The following is a 17,032-nucleotide window of genomic DNA, read 5'->3' on the forward strand; positions in this document are numbered from 1 at the left end:
TTGGCATCTCCGTTACCGATTCAGTTATTGCAGGGACGCTCGCCAAGTGCGGGGCACCTGTGGGCCGGCTGGCCTGGAGATGAGCCAGCCGTGGAGGCAGCTGCCCAGCGCCTTGCGGCTACTGAGGAGCGGAACCGACAAAAATCGCATTTGATGATAACCATGCTCGCGATGCTCCCTACTAGGTACCCTGGGTGGGTCACACATCTTGCCCTTAAGGACCCTGCAGCCTACTCAACCAGACACGGTAACCCCAAATCACAGCGCTAGAAGTGAAAGGGGGCCCAGATAAAGTTCCTGTCTCCGAGGTCCCTGCGTATGGTCTCCCCCCCGAGGGGAGGACATTGCCGAATTCATCTGTCTCGGGCGCAGGCGGCCCGCCCGGGAAACCGGAGGCGGCGGACGCGCTGCCCGGGGGCCCCAGACGCCGGGGCGCGGTTTGCGGAACGCCCCGAGGCAGGGGCGCGGCTGGGCAGCGCGGGGCGCCGCAGGGGAGGGCGCAGGCCTCTGACGGAGGGAACTCTGCGAAGAGGCCGGACTACGGAGTCGAGGCTCGGTGAGGCCTCGGAGGGGAGCAGCTCGGCGGGCGAGCGCGAAGACAGAATCCTCAGGCGGCGGACGATGTGGAGACGCCTCACGGGCGCTCGGAGGGGCCCGAGCTGTGTTCGGCTCCACTTCTCGGTCAAGAGGGCGAGTATCTGACTGGAGAGGCTCGGAGGAGAACGGCTCCCTGAGGGCGGTGGGGGACAGGAGCTGGCTCGCGGGCCGGCAAGCGGTGAGGAACCCCAGGCTCCGAGAAGATCTGGCAGGGAGGGCCGGGGCCTGAGGGCGCATTCTCCGACCGCTCGGCGGGGCGCGGGGATTGGACACGCTTGCGTGCCGAGGGCAGACGACCCAGCGCGCGCCAACCGCCGCGGCGCCTCGGGGAGACCCGCCCACCCGCCGTCACACCCTGTTCTCAGTGGTGCCTCTTCTGCGCGGATTGGCCACCTCCGGGTCCAATAAGCCGGGCTTGAGCCCTACTTCCGGTGAGAGCCAGGTCCGCTCGCCGGAGAAGCCGGAAGAGTGCGTTTGCGCGCGCTCGCCGAAGTCGCGGCAGCTCTGAGGGCAGCGGTGCGCGCCGGAGGCGTGGCGGGGGAGAGGATTTGTAACGGGGAAGGTCTGGAGGGTTGGGGCCCTGGGGGCCTGTAAGGGGCGGGGCCTGCAGGGAGTGGAGGAATTAAATGAAACTGGGCGGGCCTTCAATAAACCTTAAGAGGCTAGGGCTTGGTGGGCGAGGTCTTCAGGAGTGCTGTCTCTGCGTGCGCAGGGTCAGTCGGCGCTGAGCTGGTACTGAGTGGGCGGGGCCGTTATGGGCGGGGCCTGGCGTGGAAGGGTCGGCCCGGTCCTTTCTGCTCTGGAGCATGGGCCACCGTACTCTAGCCTCGTCGCCGGGCCTGTGGGCCTCCCTCCCCTGTCCACGCTCGGAACTGCGCCTGGACCTGGTTCTGTCTTCCGGACAGTCCTTCCGGTGAGTGACCCTGAATGTTGGCCCCTCAACACTGCAGGTCTGGAGTGTAAAGGAATGTTGGGGGTGACGGAAGAAACCTCGGGGTGCAGAAGAGGGAACAGAAGCGGGTGGTGAGCCTGTTTACCTCCTTTCTAAAGCGGGGGTAAAAAGCCAGTGCAGCGGGGGCGGGGGCGCCGGCGCTCTGCGCTGACAGCGTGGGGCCTGCTTGGGATTCTCTCCCCCCCCTTCTCTGCCCCTTTCCCCGCGCGCGCGCACACACACGCACACGCTCGCTCTCAAAATAAATAAGCTTAAAAAACAAAAAGGGGCGCCTGGGTGGCTCAGTCGGTTAAGCGTCCGACTTCGGCTCAGATTATGATCTCGCGGTCCATGAGTTCGAGCCCGGAGTCGGGCCCTGTGCTGACAGCTCAGAGCCTGGAGCTGCTTCAGATTCTGTGTCTCTCTCTCTCTCTCTCAAATAAACATTGAAAAAATTTTAAAAACAAATAAAGGCCAGTGCGGTGCTGTGAGGATCAAACGACTTTGCATTTCCTAAGTCAGTTTTGTGTATGGAGCTGTTGTAGGGGGGGAGGGCCCCAAAGGGTGCAAGAAGGAGAACTGGCTACCAGAGCTGCTGTGTGCCTGGGGGCTCAGGTGGAGGGAGCAAAGCCCTGCGCACTGGACTGGCGTGCTGGCGAACCGGGTGTGGACCCTGACCCAGACCGAGGAGCAGCTCTACTGTACTGTGTACCGAGGGGACAGGGCTTGGGTCGGCAGACCCACACCCCAAGAGTTGAAGACTGTGCACCAGTACTTCCAGTTGGATGTCAGCCTGCCTCAACTGTATCACCACTGGAGTTCCGTGGACCCCCACTTTCAAGAGGTGGCTCAGAAATTCCAAGGTGAGCACAAGGATTGGGGCGGGGGTTGGAGTTCTGTAATTTGGTTAAATTATGCAGTTTCACCGTCTGTAAAATGGGGATTATATTCCACCTCGTAGGATTTTATGAGGATTAAAGGAGTTAATACATGTAAAGTTTTGCTTAGAACAGTGCCTGATGCATAGCGGTTATTATTACTGTCGTTGTTTTGCTGATTACGATAGTGTGGTGACAGGATATTGAGCCAGATCCTGGCTGTGTGACCTGGGGCAGGTGACCTCATTCATTCTGTAAATATTTACAGAGCATCTGCTATGTCCACAAAATGGACACAAATCCCCACGCTCATTGTGTTTACACTGTGGCTCCTTTCTCGCCGGAACGTAAGGATAACCCCGACCTATGAGGAACGAGAGCTCTGGTGTTGCTTTCTCCAGCATCCTGTCCCTCATTCCCCGAGATCCTCCTACATTTTCAGTGCCTCGGATCTGAGGGTGGGAAGACGCCACTCCTGACAGCGGGCCTGTATCCTACCGCCTACCTTTCTGGTCTCCAGGTGTGCGACTTCTGCAACAGGACCCCGTCGAGTGCCTTTTCTCCTTCATCTGTTCCTCCAACAACAACATTGCGCGCATAACTGGCATGGTAGAGCGCCTCTGCCAGGCCTTGGGACCTCGGCTCGTCCAGCTTGATGATGTCACCTACCATGGCTTCCCCAGCCTGCAGGCCCTGGCTGGTGAGCAGGTGGGGCCCTGGGCTCGGACCCTCCGGCAGCTTTCAGGGTCTGTTCAGTTCTCCCCGGGTCCCCATCGCCCCATCTCAAAGCTACCTGCCCTCCCAAACGCTGCCCTTGTCCAGAACCATCTTGCCTGGTCTCGTCAGCCCCGCTTCATACTCCCTGTCTGTTCCTGAAACGTCAGCACCTCACTAGCCTGTGCTTTTTACCCTATAGGTTCAATGCTTCATAAAAAACTTAAAAACCTATGTAGTATACAGTAGTGTGGGGTTAAGAGCACTCTTCTGGAGACCGCCTACGTCTGAATTCTTTTGGCACTTGACGGCTAGCTGTATGACCAGGAGCACATTATTTAGTCACTCTGTGTTTCAGTTTCTTCATCTGTGGAATGGGATAATAATGGCACTTGCCTATATCAGAGTTGCCACAAGGGTTAAGTAAAGAAACACACATACAGCACCTAGCGCGGTGTTTGACATACAGGAAGTATGCAGAAAATTAAAAGTTGCTGTGTTTACGGTGAACCCAACAATTTTGCATCCAAGAACATCTACGTTCTTTATAGCAGCCTTGTAAGGCAAGTATTTTACAGAGGCAAGTATAACAGTTGGCAGATGTGAAAATAAAGTTCGGAGAAGCGCTTGGGCCTAGCATGGCAAGGAGACAGGATACCTAGAGAAAAGAGAATGTTTTTGGTGCTTAGAAACCCAGAGCTGGGGAGGGGGGGGGNTCCGAGCTTAGTAGCCCTAAGACCAAAAGAATTCATTTACCTATTGAAGCTTCTCTGGTTTGTATGATGGGAATAGCAGTTTCTAGCCAGAAGGGTTTGAGTGGTGAGGAGAGCAGTTGTGAGGCAGGGCACTCCATGGGCTAAGAGCACAGGCATTGGTTTCCCAGACCTGGGTACGAGACCCCATCTCCACCGTGTCCTTGAGCAAGTTATTCACCTCTTCTAAGCTCTTATTTTCTCCATCTGTAAAATGGGGGAAATAGCCGTACTGTTGTCAGGGTCTTTGAGAAGCATACCTAAGGCACTTTGCCCATGCACGATACCCAGCACTTGATGATGGAAGCTGTTGTTATTACGATCATTATTTTAGATCATGAATGTGAACGCACTTTGGAAAGGATAACTGGCAAGCTCCTCCAGGGCAGCAAGCGCTTCCAGTCCCTGCTCCAGTGACCAACACTGCGTAGTAGGTGCTCAGAAGACATTTGCAGAGGAGCCAGCTCAGGCTTTAGCCCTTTCTTTTGCACATGCAAGTCTCCTGGGGTCTCCCAGAGGGTGATGAGGTAGGAGAGAGGTGCTTAGGGAAAGCAGTCCTTTGGGGCAGAGGCCTCACACACTAGCCTGAAGACAGGAAGGATTTGCGAATGCCTGACTCCTGCTCTCCTTCCCACTCCCCCACAGGGCCGGAGGTGGAGGCTCAGCTCAGGAAACTGGGCCTGGGGTACCGTGCCCGCTACGTGAGTGCCAGTGCCAGAGCCATCCTAGAAGAACAGGGCGGGCTGTCCTGGCTGCAGCAGCTGTACAAGGCCCCCTACGAGGAGGCCCACAAAGCCCTCTGCGCCTTGCCCGGGGTGGGCACCAAGGTAAGGTCCCAGGGGGACAGGAGCTACCCACACCGCCCATGCCGAGAGTAACAGAGAAGGAGACAAGGCAGGCCTGAGAGCTGGGTACATGCTTGGCTTCTGGAGGCAGAGGAAAAGGGAGAAAGGATACACGCAGATGTTTTATTAGAGAAAATGCAAAGTGTGGAAAGAATATAAAGGACATTGTCCCAGGGCACCTGGCTGGCTCAGTCGGAAGAGCATACAACTCTTGATCTGAGAGTCGTGAGCGCAAGCCCCACATTAGGTATAGAGAGTACTTAAAAAAAAAAAATAGGCTTTTTAAAAAATGACATTGTCCCTTGCATGCATTTTTTAGAAAGGCCGTTTGTTCCAATGCACATATACACTGCTGTATGCATGCAAAATCTTCCAGAAGGAATCATAGGAAGCTTAGTAGCTGTTACATTTGGGAGGACAAATGGGAAAGTGTTTCTCTTTTTCATGTTGTTTTTACCTTGAAATTCTACGTACATATAAATCTTTTTGTTTGATATTAACAGGGTTACCTAGCAGTAAGATGATTGGGAATTTAGCATTTACTGTTTTAAGGTTTCTTTAAAGAACTTCAGGCTATCATTAAAGCTTGGTTCTGCCTCTTCCTAGCCATGTAACCTTGGCCAAGTCACTTCATCTTTCTGAACTTCAATTTTTTGTCTGCAGACTGGATATAGTTACTGCCTTCTTCCCAGGTGGTGATGAGAACCTGGCCCACGTAGATGTTTACACAACGGCACTCTCATCATACCTATTTAAAAAAAAAATTTTTTTTTAATGTTTATTTTTGAGAGAGACAGAGACAAAGCATGAGCTGCAGAGGGGCAGAGAGAGAGGGAGACACAGAATCTGAAACAGGCTCCAGGCTCCAAGCTGTCAGCACAGAGCCCAATGCGGATTTCAAACTCATGAACTGCGAGATCATGACCTGAGCAAAGTCAGATGCTCAACCAACGGAGCCAGCCAGGTGCCCCTAATCGTATCTATTTTTAAAAGTATTAAAAGGAGAGTGGAGGAAGAAGCAGCCAACTTTGGGGCCAGAAGTGGGATGCTGGTTGGATCCTGCCATTCCTGCTCTGTGGCTCGCTCTGTCTCTCAAAGGTAGCTGACTGCATCTGCCTGATGGCCCTAGACAAGCCCCAGGCCGTGCCTGTGGATACCCACATGTGGCAGATTGCCCAGCGTGACTACAGCTGGCACCCCACTGTGTCCCAGGCCAAGGGTCCAAGCCCCCAGGCTAACAAGGAACTGGGTAAGGAGAGAGTGGGATGCTGGGGCTGGCAGTGGGCTGAGGTGGTGGAACCTTTTCACACGTCTCCGTAAAATCCCACTCCTGTGGATTGGGAACGAGTGGGAGGGCCAATTAATTTCACCTTTTCCTTCTGGCATAGGAAGCTTTTTCCGGAGCCTGTGGGGACGTTATGCTGGCTGGGCCCAAGCAGTAAGTGTACCGAGGCTTCCTCTCCTCCTCCAGCCCAGACCCCCTAGGACTCCTCCCCCAGTCCTGACCCGGTAGACCCTTCCACCACCACTGCCATTTCCGGTGATGCTCCCGGACCCTTCGCCCACCCCAGTCCTGACCCTAGTGGATGTTCCTTACCCTGGCCCTGCTCCCCATATACCTCTCTCCACACTGCCACCGGCCCCACCAGCCCTGACCCCGTGTACCTTGAACCCACAGTGTCCTCCCCTGCTGTCCCCAGGTGCTGTTCAGTGCTGACCTGCGCCAACCCCACCGAGCTCAGGAGCCACCAGCAAAGCGCAGGAGATCTGCAGGCCCAGAAGGCTAGGTGGGGGGCACTGGACAAAGGAATTCCCCAAATACCTTTCCCCACTTCTCTTCCCCATCCAGTCTCATGTTAGGAAGGGGGCTTCTTGCAGCTACCTCAGGGGCCAGGGACCCTCAAATTAAGCAGTTGGCACAGCACTGTGGGGTGGAGGTTATCTTTGAAACAGAGCTACTGTGTTTTTATCTCTTCCCTTTATTACAAGAAAGAACAATAAAATAGAATCATTTGTATGGAAAATGCAGTGGAGTGATAGGGGAAGGGGTGGGGAGGTGGTGGGGCCGGATAACTCCAATTCAGGGAGGGAAGGGGAGCAGACTGCCCCATCTCCTCCCACACAAAGGATCTGGACCCTGCATCTGAGCCCTAGAGCTGGGGGGGCAAAGGAGGGGACATTTCCGGGCCGGGCTCCACACAGCCGTCTCGACAGCAGCAGCCAGACGCTGGTCCTACATGGGGAGGGAGAACAAATTTGGTCAGAGGAGCAGACCCTCCCCTCCAGCTTGGATGCCTCTTCCCACTCCTGCCCTTCCCACAGAGCACGGGTCCTCACCCCCAGCTGCTGGTGTCAGCAGCTCCCCATGGCTCGCCGTCGGTCCCTGCCCCTCCTGGCTGGTGCCCAGCTGTAGCTTCCTCATGTGCCGCACCACGGCCGTGGCATTGAAGGCTTGCTGTGGGGAGAAGGGGAAGAAGGGGCTTTTGAGAGCGGGACAGTCAGTGTCTGGTGGTAAAATTCTTGGGATGGTTTTGTCATTTTCATTCAGGTGTTATTGGTCGATCCCCTAAAACTCCCTGAAACCTCTACAAGGCTTTATTAAATTATATTCAGCTCCATTATATATTTACACACACGTACATGCGTGTATATATATAGTGTATATATGAACAAGTATATATAACCCTTTACGTATGAATTCATATTCACATCATAGCAAACACTTAATATAGCATTATGTGTCAGGCACTGTTCTAGGCACTTTATTTGGCAACTCACTTAATCTTCACAAAGGTCTTTGAGGTGGGTACTATTAGCATCATCACTGCCAAAGGAGAAAACAGAAGCACAGACATACCCCAGTGTGTGTATCACTCTCTATTCGACGTATCTACAAAGGTGTCCCACACATCCTTCATAATCACCATGTCCAAAACCACAGTCCTCTACCCCAAGACCAGTGTGTGCCCCCGGGATCCCCATCTCAGTAAGAGTATCACCATTCACCTTTCTCCCGCCAACGAAAATCTTGGGCCAGCCTTTGACATCTGTTCTACCATCACTTCTTGTCAATTCTACTTCCTAAAGGACTCCCGAGCCATCCACTGTTCTCCGGTCCCAAGCCCTCACCATGTCCTGCACACATCTCTGCCACAGCCGCGAAAGGGGTCTCTTAGACAGAGGTATGGACTCTGCATCCTGAGAGCCCTTTGTAGAGGGCAGCTTACTGCTGAAAGCCCTTCTGGGGCTCCTCAGTATTCCCAGGACTGAGTTCTCCACTGCGGCACTCACTCGAGGCCTCTACTTGCTCTGCTCCAGTCTGGGCTCTTGCCCCTGGACTTCTGCATACTGGTTCCCTCTGCCTCAGACATTATTCTGCTGTACCTGGCTAATTCCTTCTCAGCTGTCAGGTCTGACAGGTCTATCAGGCCATCAAATGCCCATATGTCCCTTGCAGGACCCCGTAGATCGGAGTAGATGTCTCTAAGAATTCTACTGTTCCAGGGTGGTGCAGTCAGTTAAGCATCCAGCTCTTGATGTCAGCTCAGGTAATGATCTCCTCATTTGTGGGCTCTTGCCCCAAGTCGGGCTCCACACTGAGCATGGAGCCTGCTTGGGATTCTCTCTCCCCACCCCACCCCCCGCCCCCTTCTCCCACTCTCAGTCTCTCTCAAAATAAATAAACATTTTTAAAAAAGAATTCTACTGTTCTCCCTCTAGACTTGACAGTCAGGGACTCACTGAGATAGAGTAAGTGTCAGGGAGTGTTGAATGAATGAATGCATGAATGAATGATGTTCTTCAGTAAGCCTCCCTGAACAGTTACTGTGACTTGGTGCTAGGTGCTTTGTGAGCTGAGGCCTGGAGAGAGAGGTGGAGAGGAGGTCTGGGAAGGCTGGGACCCAGAACTAGGGACATGGGCTCACCTTCCACTTGCTCTTGGCAAAATTCTTCTTGATCTGTTCGCTCACGGACTGGTGAATATTCTTATCTAGAGCCGTATCTCCTGCAATCCTAGGATAGGGGTGTATGAAGGGTTGTCCATGAAGGCCAAGGCAGGTTTGGGGGCCCCAGACCCCACCCCAACCTGCAGCTTGTGAGAGCTCTCACCATGGGTGCTGCAAGGCCTGCTCACAGGTGAACCTCTTTTCTGGATCCTTCTCCATCAAGTGCCGGATGAAGTCTTTGGCTGAACCCCCAAGACAAGAGCGAAGAGAAATAGCGTGATGGTACCTGTGGATACCCCCAAGACAAAACCCACCCCCTTGGGTCTGGCCTGGCATGTGAGCGAGGCCAGAGGCCAGATCTGTACATGTACACCCGATCCCACCTGTACTCTTAGTGTCTAAGCTCCCCCCACCCCCAGCCTTCCAGCTCTCTCCTTTTTCCCTTAAGAAAAACTTGCTCTGAAAGAAGATTCTGCTCAGTGTATTCACACTGATGTGTAAGATGTGTAAGTGACTGATAATGGCTTCACAGTTTTGCTTCCTCATAGGAGGCACCAAGAGACACAGGAAAACTTCTATGGTGATGTTTCAGGCGTCATGAAGTCAATGGGTGAGATATTTTCAAAAATACTAGTTTTGAAGACTGAATGAATGAATGCCTACAAGTTTCTCAGCCTGGGGGCCAGGCAGAGGGAAGCACCTGGGGTGAGGTGTCTGGTCTCGAAGACAGCTCTTAGTTGGAGGCTGGGGAGTCTGACCAGAGGGTAGGGCCCAGGGGAAGAAGGCAAAGCGTCAAATACCAGAGTCAGAGATGTCGTCCCAGTAAGGAGAGTCAAATTCGTACTCGGCCTTCAAAATCTGTTCAAAGAGTTTGGCATCATTCTCGTCATAGAAGGGGGGGTAACCGCAGAGCCTGCGCAGGGAGAAACTCATCCTCGTTTCCACTTTTCAGTGTACCCATTGGCTCTAATATGGAGCTTTGAGGTAGTTTCAGGGGTCAGGCAACACCCAGAGGAAGCAGTTCCCCCTTTTACAAGGAGGGGGAATCTGCCCCCCTCTGCCTTGTTCACTCCTGTCCAGCTACACTGGCCTTTCTGCTTCTTAGTTTGCTACCATCTTTCCTTCCTCAGGGCCTTGCGTTTGCTGTTCCCTCTGCTAAATCATTCTTCCCCCACACCTCAAATGTCTGGCTCCCTCACTTCATCCAGGAGATGGCCTAAGAAAGGTCTTTCCTGACCTCCTTACCTAAAATGGCATCCATCCCCATCTCCCTAACCCTGCTTGATTTTTCTTCATAGTATTTTATACCACCTGACACTTTATAGATTTATTTACTTGTTTATTGTCTGTCTACCGTACTAGAGTTTTCGCTCCCTGAGGGCAGGCACTTTGTTTTGTTCTCTGTTGAATCCCCAGTACTTAGCACAGTGCCAGAGACATAGTATGTGTTGAATGCAGTAATATTAGTCATTAATAGGTAGGTATACACTTGGATGGCAGGAAGGAAGAAATAGCAGAGAGCAGAAAGAGGGCGGAGTAGGGGAGAAGAGAATGCTAGAGCCACATGTCCCAGTGGCCGAGCCCCTACTCACAGAATGTAGGCAATGACCCCGATGGACCAGCAATCCACTGCCTTGCTGTAGGGCTTCTGGGCCAGGACCTCAGGAGCTATGGAAGGGAGGAGACGTGGTGGTGGCGGATCTCTGCCCTGCAACTTCTGACTCCTCTCCTATCCATGGCCCCCGCCCAGGGTGCTCCATACCCACATATCCTGGGGTCCCGCAGGCTGTGGAGAGCACACTGCCAGGGTCCTCCATCTTGGAGAGGCCAAAGTCGGAGATCATGATCTTGGAATCTTCATCCAGGCTATAGTACAGCAGATTCTCTGGCTTGGAAGGTGGAGGGGAAGGAAGAGGCAGAGATGGCGAGAGGCCGGCAGAACCTTCTGCTCCTCCAAGCACCGCCTCAGAGACAGTGAGCACCCCAAAAGCCACTGTGGCTTCACGGCTGCCATCACGGGTGGAGGCACAAGAAACTCAAGGAGTTAACATTACCAGAAAAGGACAGGGCCTTGGGAATGTGAGAGGGAATTTTCTATCAACCAGATTTCTATTGTGAGGCCCTCAAGAATTTTCGAGCACTTACTTTGTGCCACATCCTGTGCTCGTGCTTGATTTCATTTCATCCTCACCACATCCCTATCAGGCCAGTCTGCGTAATCCCACTTTACAGGTCAGAAAACTGATGCCTTGAGAGGCAAAGTGACTTGCCTGAGAACCTACAGTTAGGGAGTAGCAGGGACAGAATTCAAGCCCAGATCTGTCTCACCCCCATGCTCTTCTAGACTAGAGGAGATGTACTACAAAATGTGAACCCATCATAGTCTCTGAGGTGTGGGATTTCACGGGGGCTTCTGCCTTCTTTATGCTTTGCTGTCCCATCCAAGTTTTCTACAAAGAGCAAAGTGGGACTTTTATTATCGAAAAAAACCCGAGACACTATTTGGATAAAATAACAGCACCATTCACCTTGGTGCCCACCTGAGGGTCTGAACGGGAATGGGAGGAAGCAGTTTAGGGTTTACAGGGTGCATTTTGCAGATGGGAAGCCGAGCCTCGGGGACGGGGTAAGAGTTGCCCCAGATCACAGTGAGGGGGTTGTGGCGGCCGCACTCGGCAGCCCCGCGCACCACAAACCCTCACCCCCCACCTTGAGATCTCGGTGGACGATGCCCAGGTCGTGCAGGTACTTGACGGCATCCAGCACCTGGAAGATGAGGCGGCTGGCATCGCGCTCCGTGTAGAAGCCCTTCTCCACGATGCGGTCAAACAGCTCCCCACCGGACACCCTGCAGCCGGGGACAGAGCAGTCTGGCCAGAGAGGCTAGGGAGGGGTGGCAGGGAGAGGTGTGAGCAAGGGGTGAGGCCACTCACAGCTGCATGATGAGGTAGAGGTGGCCCCCACTCTCATAGATGTCATCCAGGGCTACAATGTTGGGGTGCTTGATCCTGAAAGGAGAAATGAGGCGGTTCAGAGCTGAGGACGGCTCAGCCACTTTCCTAGACTCACCTCGAAGAACCACCACTGCAGACCTAGGCAGGACGAACCGGGGCTCTGGGGCCCCAAAGGAAAAGCTGATTCACCATGATTTATTATGATGTAACGGAAGGTAGGAGAGCACAGAGAGGTGAACACTGGGCTCTGGCATTGGACACACCTGGGCCTCCCCTGCCCCCCCTATGTGCTATTTGGGGGCAAATCTTTTTTTACCTCACGGCACTGATTAACATATGATTTTAACATGTTTCTGGGTGCCTGGGTGGTTCAGTCAGTTAAGCAACTGACTCTTTTGTTGTTGTTTTTATTTATTTACGTTGAGAGAGAGAGCGAGCGAGCATGTGTAGGGGGAGGGGGCAGAAAGAGAAGGAGAGAGGATCTGTGCTGACGGCGCAGACTCAAACTCACGAACCGTGAGATCATGACCTGAGCTGAGATCAAGAGTCAGAAGCTTGGAAGTGTTGGACTTGGGCTCAGAGCCTGGGGCCTGCTTCTGATTCTGTGTCTCCCTCTCTCTCTGCCCCTGCCCTGCTCACACTCTGTCTCTCTCTGTCTCTCAAAAATAAATAAACGTCTTAAAAAAACAAAAGTCAGAAGCTTAACTGACTGAGCCGCCTAGGTGCCCCCAAGCATCTGACTCTTGATCTCAGCTCAAGCCTTGGCCTCAGGGTTGTGAGTTCAAGCCCCACATTCGGCTCCACACTGGGCATGGAGCCTACCTAAAAATAAATAAATAAATAAATAAATTCGAAAATAAAAACTAAAGTAAAATGTTTCTGTGTTTATAAGTTTGTCAGCCTCCCGCACCAGAATGCCAGCTCCAGAGACCAGGGGCTTTATGTTACCACTGCTCCCCTACACCTGGTGTAGAGTAAGTGCTCACTTATTCACTGACTATTCAGCCTCAGTTTCCCTATCTATAACATGAAGCCAGTGGCAGTACTTCCCTCAAAGAGCTGGGATGCAGATCACGTGAGAAAATGCAGGTAAGAATCTTGGCACAATGCCTGGCACACAGTGAATGCTCGATAAATGAACCGATGAGGGTGACCTGAGCTTGACAGAAACCACGGCTCTGCCACAAAGTTGCTGTGTGACCTCAGGCAAATCCCTTACCCTCTCTGGACCTCAGTCCCCCTCCTCCACCCAATAGTGGAAGTGATTAGTTCATCCCTGACCAGGGTGGTTGGAAAGCTCAGCGGAGAGGATGGAAGTGAAGGTTCTCCATAAGCTTTCCACTGAGGGCAGCAGGTTGCATGCAAGTATGAGCAAATCATAGACACTGGGGTTCTGATTTTGTCAGGGAGTCATGAGATAGGCATTTTTGAACTCGTTGAGTGGCTTTGATATGTACGGGGAGCCTTAGGGAGGTCTTCGGTAACACCAGTCGAGAGAGATGGGATCGTCCAGGGTACATTCAAGGATGGACTTTCAGATCTGAATGAACAAATTAAGCCACTGTAAACAAGCAGTGGCATTTCAATCACATCTGTCATGTTAGCTGTTGCACCAGGCACTTGAAATAAAGGGACCTCTAGTGTGCTCCACAATCGTACCAAGTGAAGAGTATTACCCCATTTTCTAAGTGAGCAGTTTAAGGCTCACGGGTTAAATGATTGGCCCAAAGCAGAGGAAGGAAGAGAATAAGGAGGAGTCAAGGGAGGGTCAGCCCAGGCAGAGGCAGCGTGGCCCACGCACTTGTGCAAGACCGCGATCTCGTTCTCCATGCTGCCCTCCTTGCCCTCTAGAGCCTTCTTGGCGATGCATTTGATGGCCACCAGCTTGTGAGTTCTCCTATCTTCTGCCAGGATTACCTCTGAGAAGGCCCCCCTGCAAAGAAAGGGGATTCATGGAGCGAAGAAATTTCCTGATGAGAAAGATAATTTCCTGATACCATCATGTGAGCCCCTGGATTCAGCCATGCCTGAAGTTTATGCCCTGGGCTTTTTGATTCATGCAAAATTGATTCATTTCTTGTTTTGCTATGGTCAATTTCAGTCACGGTTTACTTAACACCTTTTCTAAATTTGAAAAACCATCAGCATCACCTGGAAACTCTTTAGAAGTGCGGAATCTCAGGCCTTAACCTCATACCTACTAAATCAGGATCTGCTTTTTTAACAAGATCCTCAGATGTTCTGTGTGCTCACTGATACTTGAGAAGCAATATTTTACAAGTTCTTAGGAAAGAACAAACTCATGCGCTAACGTTCACTGATTAAGGAGGATTTCCCAGCATATTCTTTCTAAGACTATTTGCGTTGCCTGTGATGAGTCTAAGTCAAAGAAAAGCATCTCTCTTGGCAAAATCTCAATCCTCAGAATAACTGGTGACTGTGATGGCCTCGTTGCTGGCTTCTGGTCATGTCCCTCTCCAATTACCCTCCACGCTTTGGCCAGAGTGACTGTCCTGAATTGCAAGCCCACCAAAATATCTGAAGTGTCTTCCTATGGCCCATGAAGATATAGTCCAGCCCCCATAGCTTGGCTTTCAAGGCCTTACGTGACCTGTTCTCTCTTCTCGGCCTCTTCCACTCTTCCCCCAGCCTCTGGGGGAAGCTCTATCATTCTTTACCTCTTTCCACACGTTACCATGCTTCTCAGCCTTTGCTTGGTACAGAATGCCCTTCTCCCTCTGACAAGTGCACTTCTACTCATCCTTCAGTCCCTCGCTCCAGTCAGAGGCTACCACTCGGGGCTCTACAAAGTCCTCATTCTTGACTTTACCTGTTGTCATGTTCCCTGGATGATCACATGTTTAGGATCAACTTGAGGGGAAGAGATCAGGTCTGAGTTATTTCTGGATTCCCACCACTGAGAACAGAGCCATGCCCAACTTCATTTCCTAAACCTAGGCCGAAATCCCCAGCTCTTGGCCAAACAGTGGAAAGACTGGCTCCTTCATTCTTCCCTACTTTGTTCTCTTCACAGGAACCCAGAGCTGCAGCCAAGAGCAGCCTCTGTTCCACCCACTGTCAGCCCGGAGTGAAAAGATGAGCCAGACTGGGCCACGGCAAGGCCGCCGCAGGGCCCGGACTACAGCAAACAGGAAGCTGTGATAGACTGGCCAGAGGAAGTACCACCCTGGATGCAGCCTCCCCCGCCAGCCAGACTCGTGAGTGAGGACCTTCCCAACCCCACGCCCCCGCTCACGGACAGCCTCCCCCTCCACCCCCGCTTGCCTGCCCTGAGACTCACGTTCCCAGAACATCACGGAAGTCGTAAATGTCCCTAATGTCCTCCACCTGCTTCCAGCTGGGGCCGTCCACTGCCCCCGGCATGGCCCACTGTCCCCTGGCCACAGCCAGGTCTCCTGAGAAGGGGAACGAAGGGAAAAGACTCAGTGGGGCCCAGCCTTCTATGTTGGGACTTAGGGAATTGAGGCCCCCCCCGCATTCAGTCATTCAGCCTTGCATGTACCCATTCCTCGATTCATTCATTTGACAAAGTTATTCAGCAAACTCGCTCACTAGTCATTTGTTCACCCAACAAATCCTCATGCCTAGAGGAAAATCCTTCAAGGTGGCAGCAGAATTCTTTTTTCAACAAAGTCATTTGTTCATTTATTTAGCTTACCTCCAGGTTTCTCCCTCTCCAAATCCAAACACTCAGGAGGACACTGACCTCCAGGAGAACAGCAGAGAAGAACCCAGAGAAGCTTGTACAAATACACAGCCCTGGAGGGTCCCCCCCGTCCCCAGAGCCAGCAATGTCCCAGCCCCACCCTGGGAATTGCTGGGGTGTCTCCTCTCCTTCCTCTTCTCCCACCCAGCCTCTCGGAAATCAGGTTTCCGGCAGCCTGGGCTTCCAGCAATCTCTCAGCCACGTTTTTAAATAGCTCCTTCTGCACTGTTACCACGGCAACAGCAGCCACAGCTGGAGCTCCCCAGGACTCCTATTATACCCCCTCTCCCTCCTGGCTCCCTGTTTGGGTCCCAGAGGCCCAAGAAATGGTCCCACCCAGCCTGTCCCCTCCTGGCTTCTTCTGACCCTGATCCAGCCTGTACCTTTCTCCACTGAGACCTCTGTCAGCAGGGAGTTCTCTCCCCATTTATCAGATGGAGAATAGGGAGACTGAGGCTGGTGATACATAGGGACTGGGTCCAAAGCTGCCCCAGTGATGACTGGCTCGGGCCCAGTTAAGCTTGCGGAGGGCACACTTAGCTTGTCCTTCCAATATGCAGCCAGGCCGGAGCCCATTCAGACCCTGTATGCTATGTGACGTCAAGGAGGGCACTCTCTGGTTCCTCTGTGGGAGAATGAAAGGAAGGTGTCCTGACTAGAGTCCCTGGTGTGAGATCCCACTCCTTGGATGGGACCTTGCTCCCAGCGGGGCCTGGCCACCCATCCCAGGGGCAGAAACTTCTAGGAAAGGAGATAAAGCGGCAAGCTCTAGAGGCACAGTTTAAAAGCCCACCTGGAGGCCTGGCAAACACAACCCTTACGGTTCGACACATATGTCTGCGCCTAGACACACCACACCAAGCTCCACCCACACCCCTGAGCCCACATACCTGCCCGCAGATTCAGTACATTCCATCCCCGGATACCCCAACACCTGATCATACATGTGCGCCCAGACGCAGCTCACATGTCCAAACACACACTCCCCCAGCCAGCCTCACATTCCGGCATCCCTCCCACAGATCCCTCTTACACCCCAAAAACACACATCCGCACCCACTTAGACCACATCACTCACACACACACACACACACACACACACACACACACACACTCCTCACCTAAGTACCAGACATCCCAGATACACTCATATTCTTCATCATGTTTCTATACACCCTATAAGCTCCTCTGTTCCATACTGAACCCCAACTCCTTACATACCTAACCTCAAACATCCTCAAGACATATATAGCCTCAACTCTTACGACCCTTGAGCTAGATGCCAGCATGCACAGCACCTGGACACACATCTGCAACAAAAACACTGATGCCCTGACGTCCCACCCTTAAGGATCCCCTTACACTGCAACTCCGTATCTGATGCACACGCCTGTGCTGAGATGTTAGCACTCCCCAACACAGCCCCCACGTATTTATAGCTCCAAATGCCCAGTCCTTCCACATTCAGACCCATCTGAATGCAGGCGCGCCCACACCCACACCCCCCCCACCTTCCTCTATCACCCACTCAGTTCCCCACACCGGCCGCCTGGCACCTGCTGGGCCTGGGGACAGAGTCTGGAGAGAAAGGCCCTGCCCTGCCCTGCCCTGCCCTGCCCTGCCCTGCCCTGCCCATCCAGAGTCTAGCCCGCTCGGGCACCTATCCCCTCCTTGGGGGACACGTTCC

The 17,032-nt window shown here is 52.9% G+C and overlaps 2 protein-coding genes across 6 annotated transcripts in view; one reads left to right on the forward strand and one right to left on the reverse strand.

The window, feature by feature from the left end:
• Nucleotides 1-1,242: 1,242 nt before the first annotated feature.
• OGG1 (8-oxoguanine DNA glycosylase) lies at nt 1,243-6,741 on the forward strand. Of its 5 annotated transcripts, XM_077751564.1 has the most exons (7): nt 1,243-1,510; nt 2,144-2,391; nt 2,927-3,106; nt 4,518-4,699; nt 5,816-5,966; nt 6,106-6,155; nt 6,418-6,741. In XM_077751564.1, the coding sequence occupies exons 1-7, from the start codon at nt 1,404-1,406 to the stop codon at nt 6,502-6,504; spliced, it is 1,005 nt and encodes a 334-aa protein (XP_077607690.1). In that variant the 5' UTR covers nt 1,243-1,403; the 3' UTR covers nt 6,505-6,741. The 5 variants fall into 5 exon arrangements, 3 of the variants coding, with proteins under 3 accessions (XP_077607690.1, XP_077607692.1, XP_077607691.1); XR_013331971.1 differs by lacking the exons at nt 5,816-5,966; nt 6,106-6,155; nt 6,418-6,741 and adding an exon at nt 4,207-4,399 and having other exon boundaries at nt 2,927-3,114; nt 4,518-4,604; XR_013331970.1 differs by lacking the exons at nt 5,816-5,966; nt 6,106-6,155; nt 6,418-6,741 and adding an exon at nt 4,207-4,399 and having other exon boundaries at nt 4,518-4,604.
• The window catches only part of CAMK1 (calcium/calmodulin dependent protein kinase I), a 19,803-nt gene continuing 9,444 nt past the window's right edge, over nt 6,674-17,032 (reverse strand). Inside the window, exons 2-12 of the mRNA XM_077751562.1 lie at nt 14,920-15,034; nt 13,420-13,551; nt 11,598-11,672; nt 11,374-11,512; nt 10,427-10,553; nt 10,257-10,332; nt 9,465-9,577; nt 8,828-8,906; nt 8,644-8,731; nt 7,055-7,172; nt 6,674-6,950 (exon numbers count right to left, since the gene is read on the reverse strand). Of these exons, the coding sequence (XP_077607688.1) occupies nt 6,868-6,950; nt 7,055-7,172; nt 8,644-8,731; nt 8,828-8,906; nt 9,465-9,577; nt 10,257-10,332; nt 10,427-10,553; nt 11,374-11,512; nt 11,598-11,672; nt 13,420-13,551; nt 14,920-15,034 (1,145 nt within the window). The 3' untranslated portion in view covers nt 6,674-6,867. The remainder of the gene's footprint in view (nt 6,951-7,054; nt 7,173-8,643; nt 8,732-8,827; nt 8,907-9,464; nt 9,578-10,256; nt 10,333-10,426; nt 10,554-11,373; nt 11,513-11,597; nt 11,673-13,419; nt 13,552-14,919; nt 15,035-17,032) is intronic.

The sequence above is a fragment of the Crocuta crocuta genome, unplaced genomic scaffold (assembly GCF_008692635.1).
Source record: "Crocuta crocuta isolate KB4526 unplaced genomic scaffold, BGI_CrCroc_1.0 scaffold69, whole genome shotgun sequence".
In the NCBI taxonomy this organism is placed as follows: domain Eukaryota; kingdom Metazoa; phylum Chordata; class Mammalia; order Carnivora; family Hyaenidae; genus Crocuta; species Crocuta crocuta.

Excerpts from the sequence above, each read along its gene's own strand:
- OGG1 (XM_077751564.1), top strand. The coding sequence starts at position 1,404 with ATGGGCCACCGTACTCTAGCCTCGTCGCCGGGCCTGTGGGCCTCCCTC. Across the intron at positions 4,700-5,815 it reads TGCCCGGGGTGGGCACCAAG|GTAGCTGACTGCATCTGCCT; the intron begins GTAAGGTCCCAG and ends TGTCTCTCAAAG. Across the intron at positions 6,156-6,417 it reads ATGCTGGCTGGGCCCAAGCA|GTGCTGTTCAGTGCTGACCT; the intron begins GTAAGTGTACCG and ends TGCTGTCCCCAG.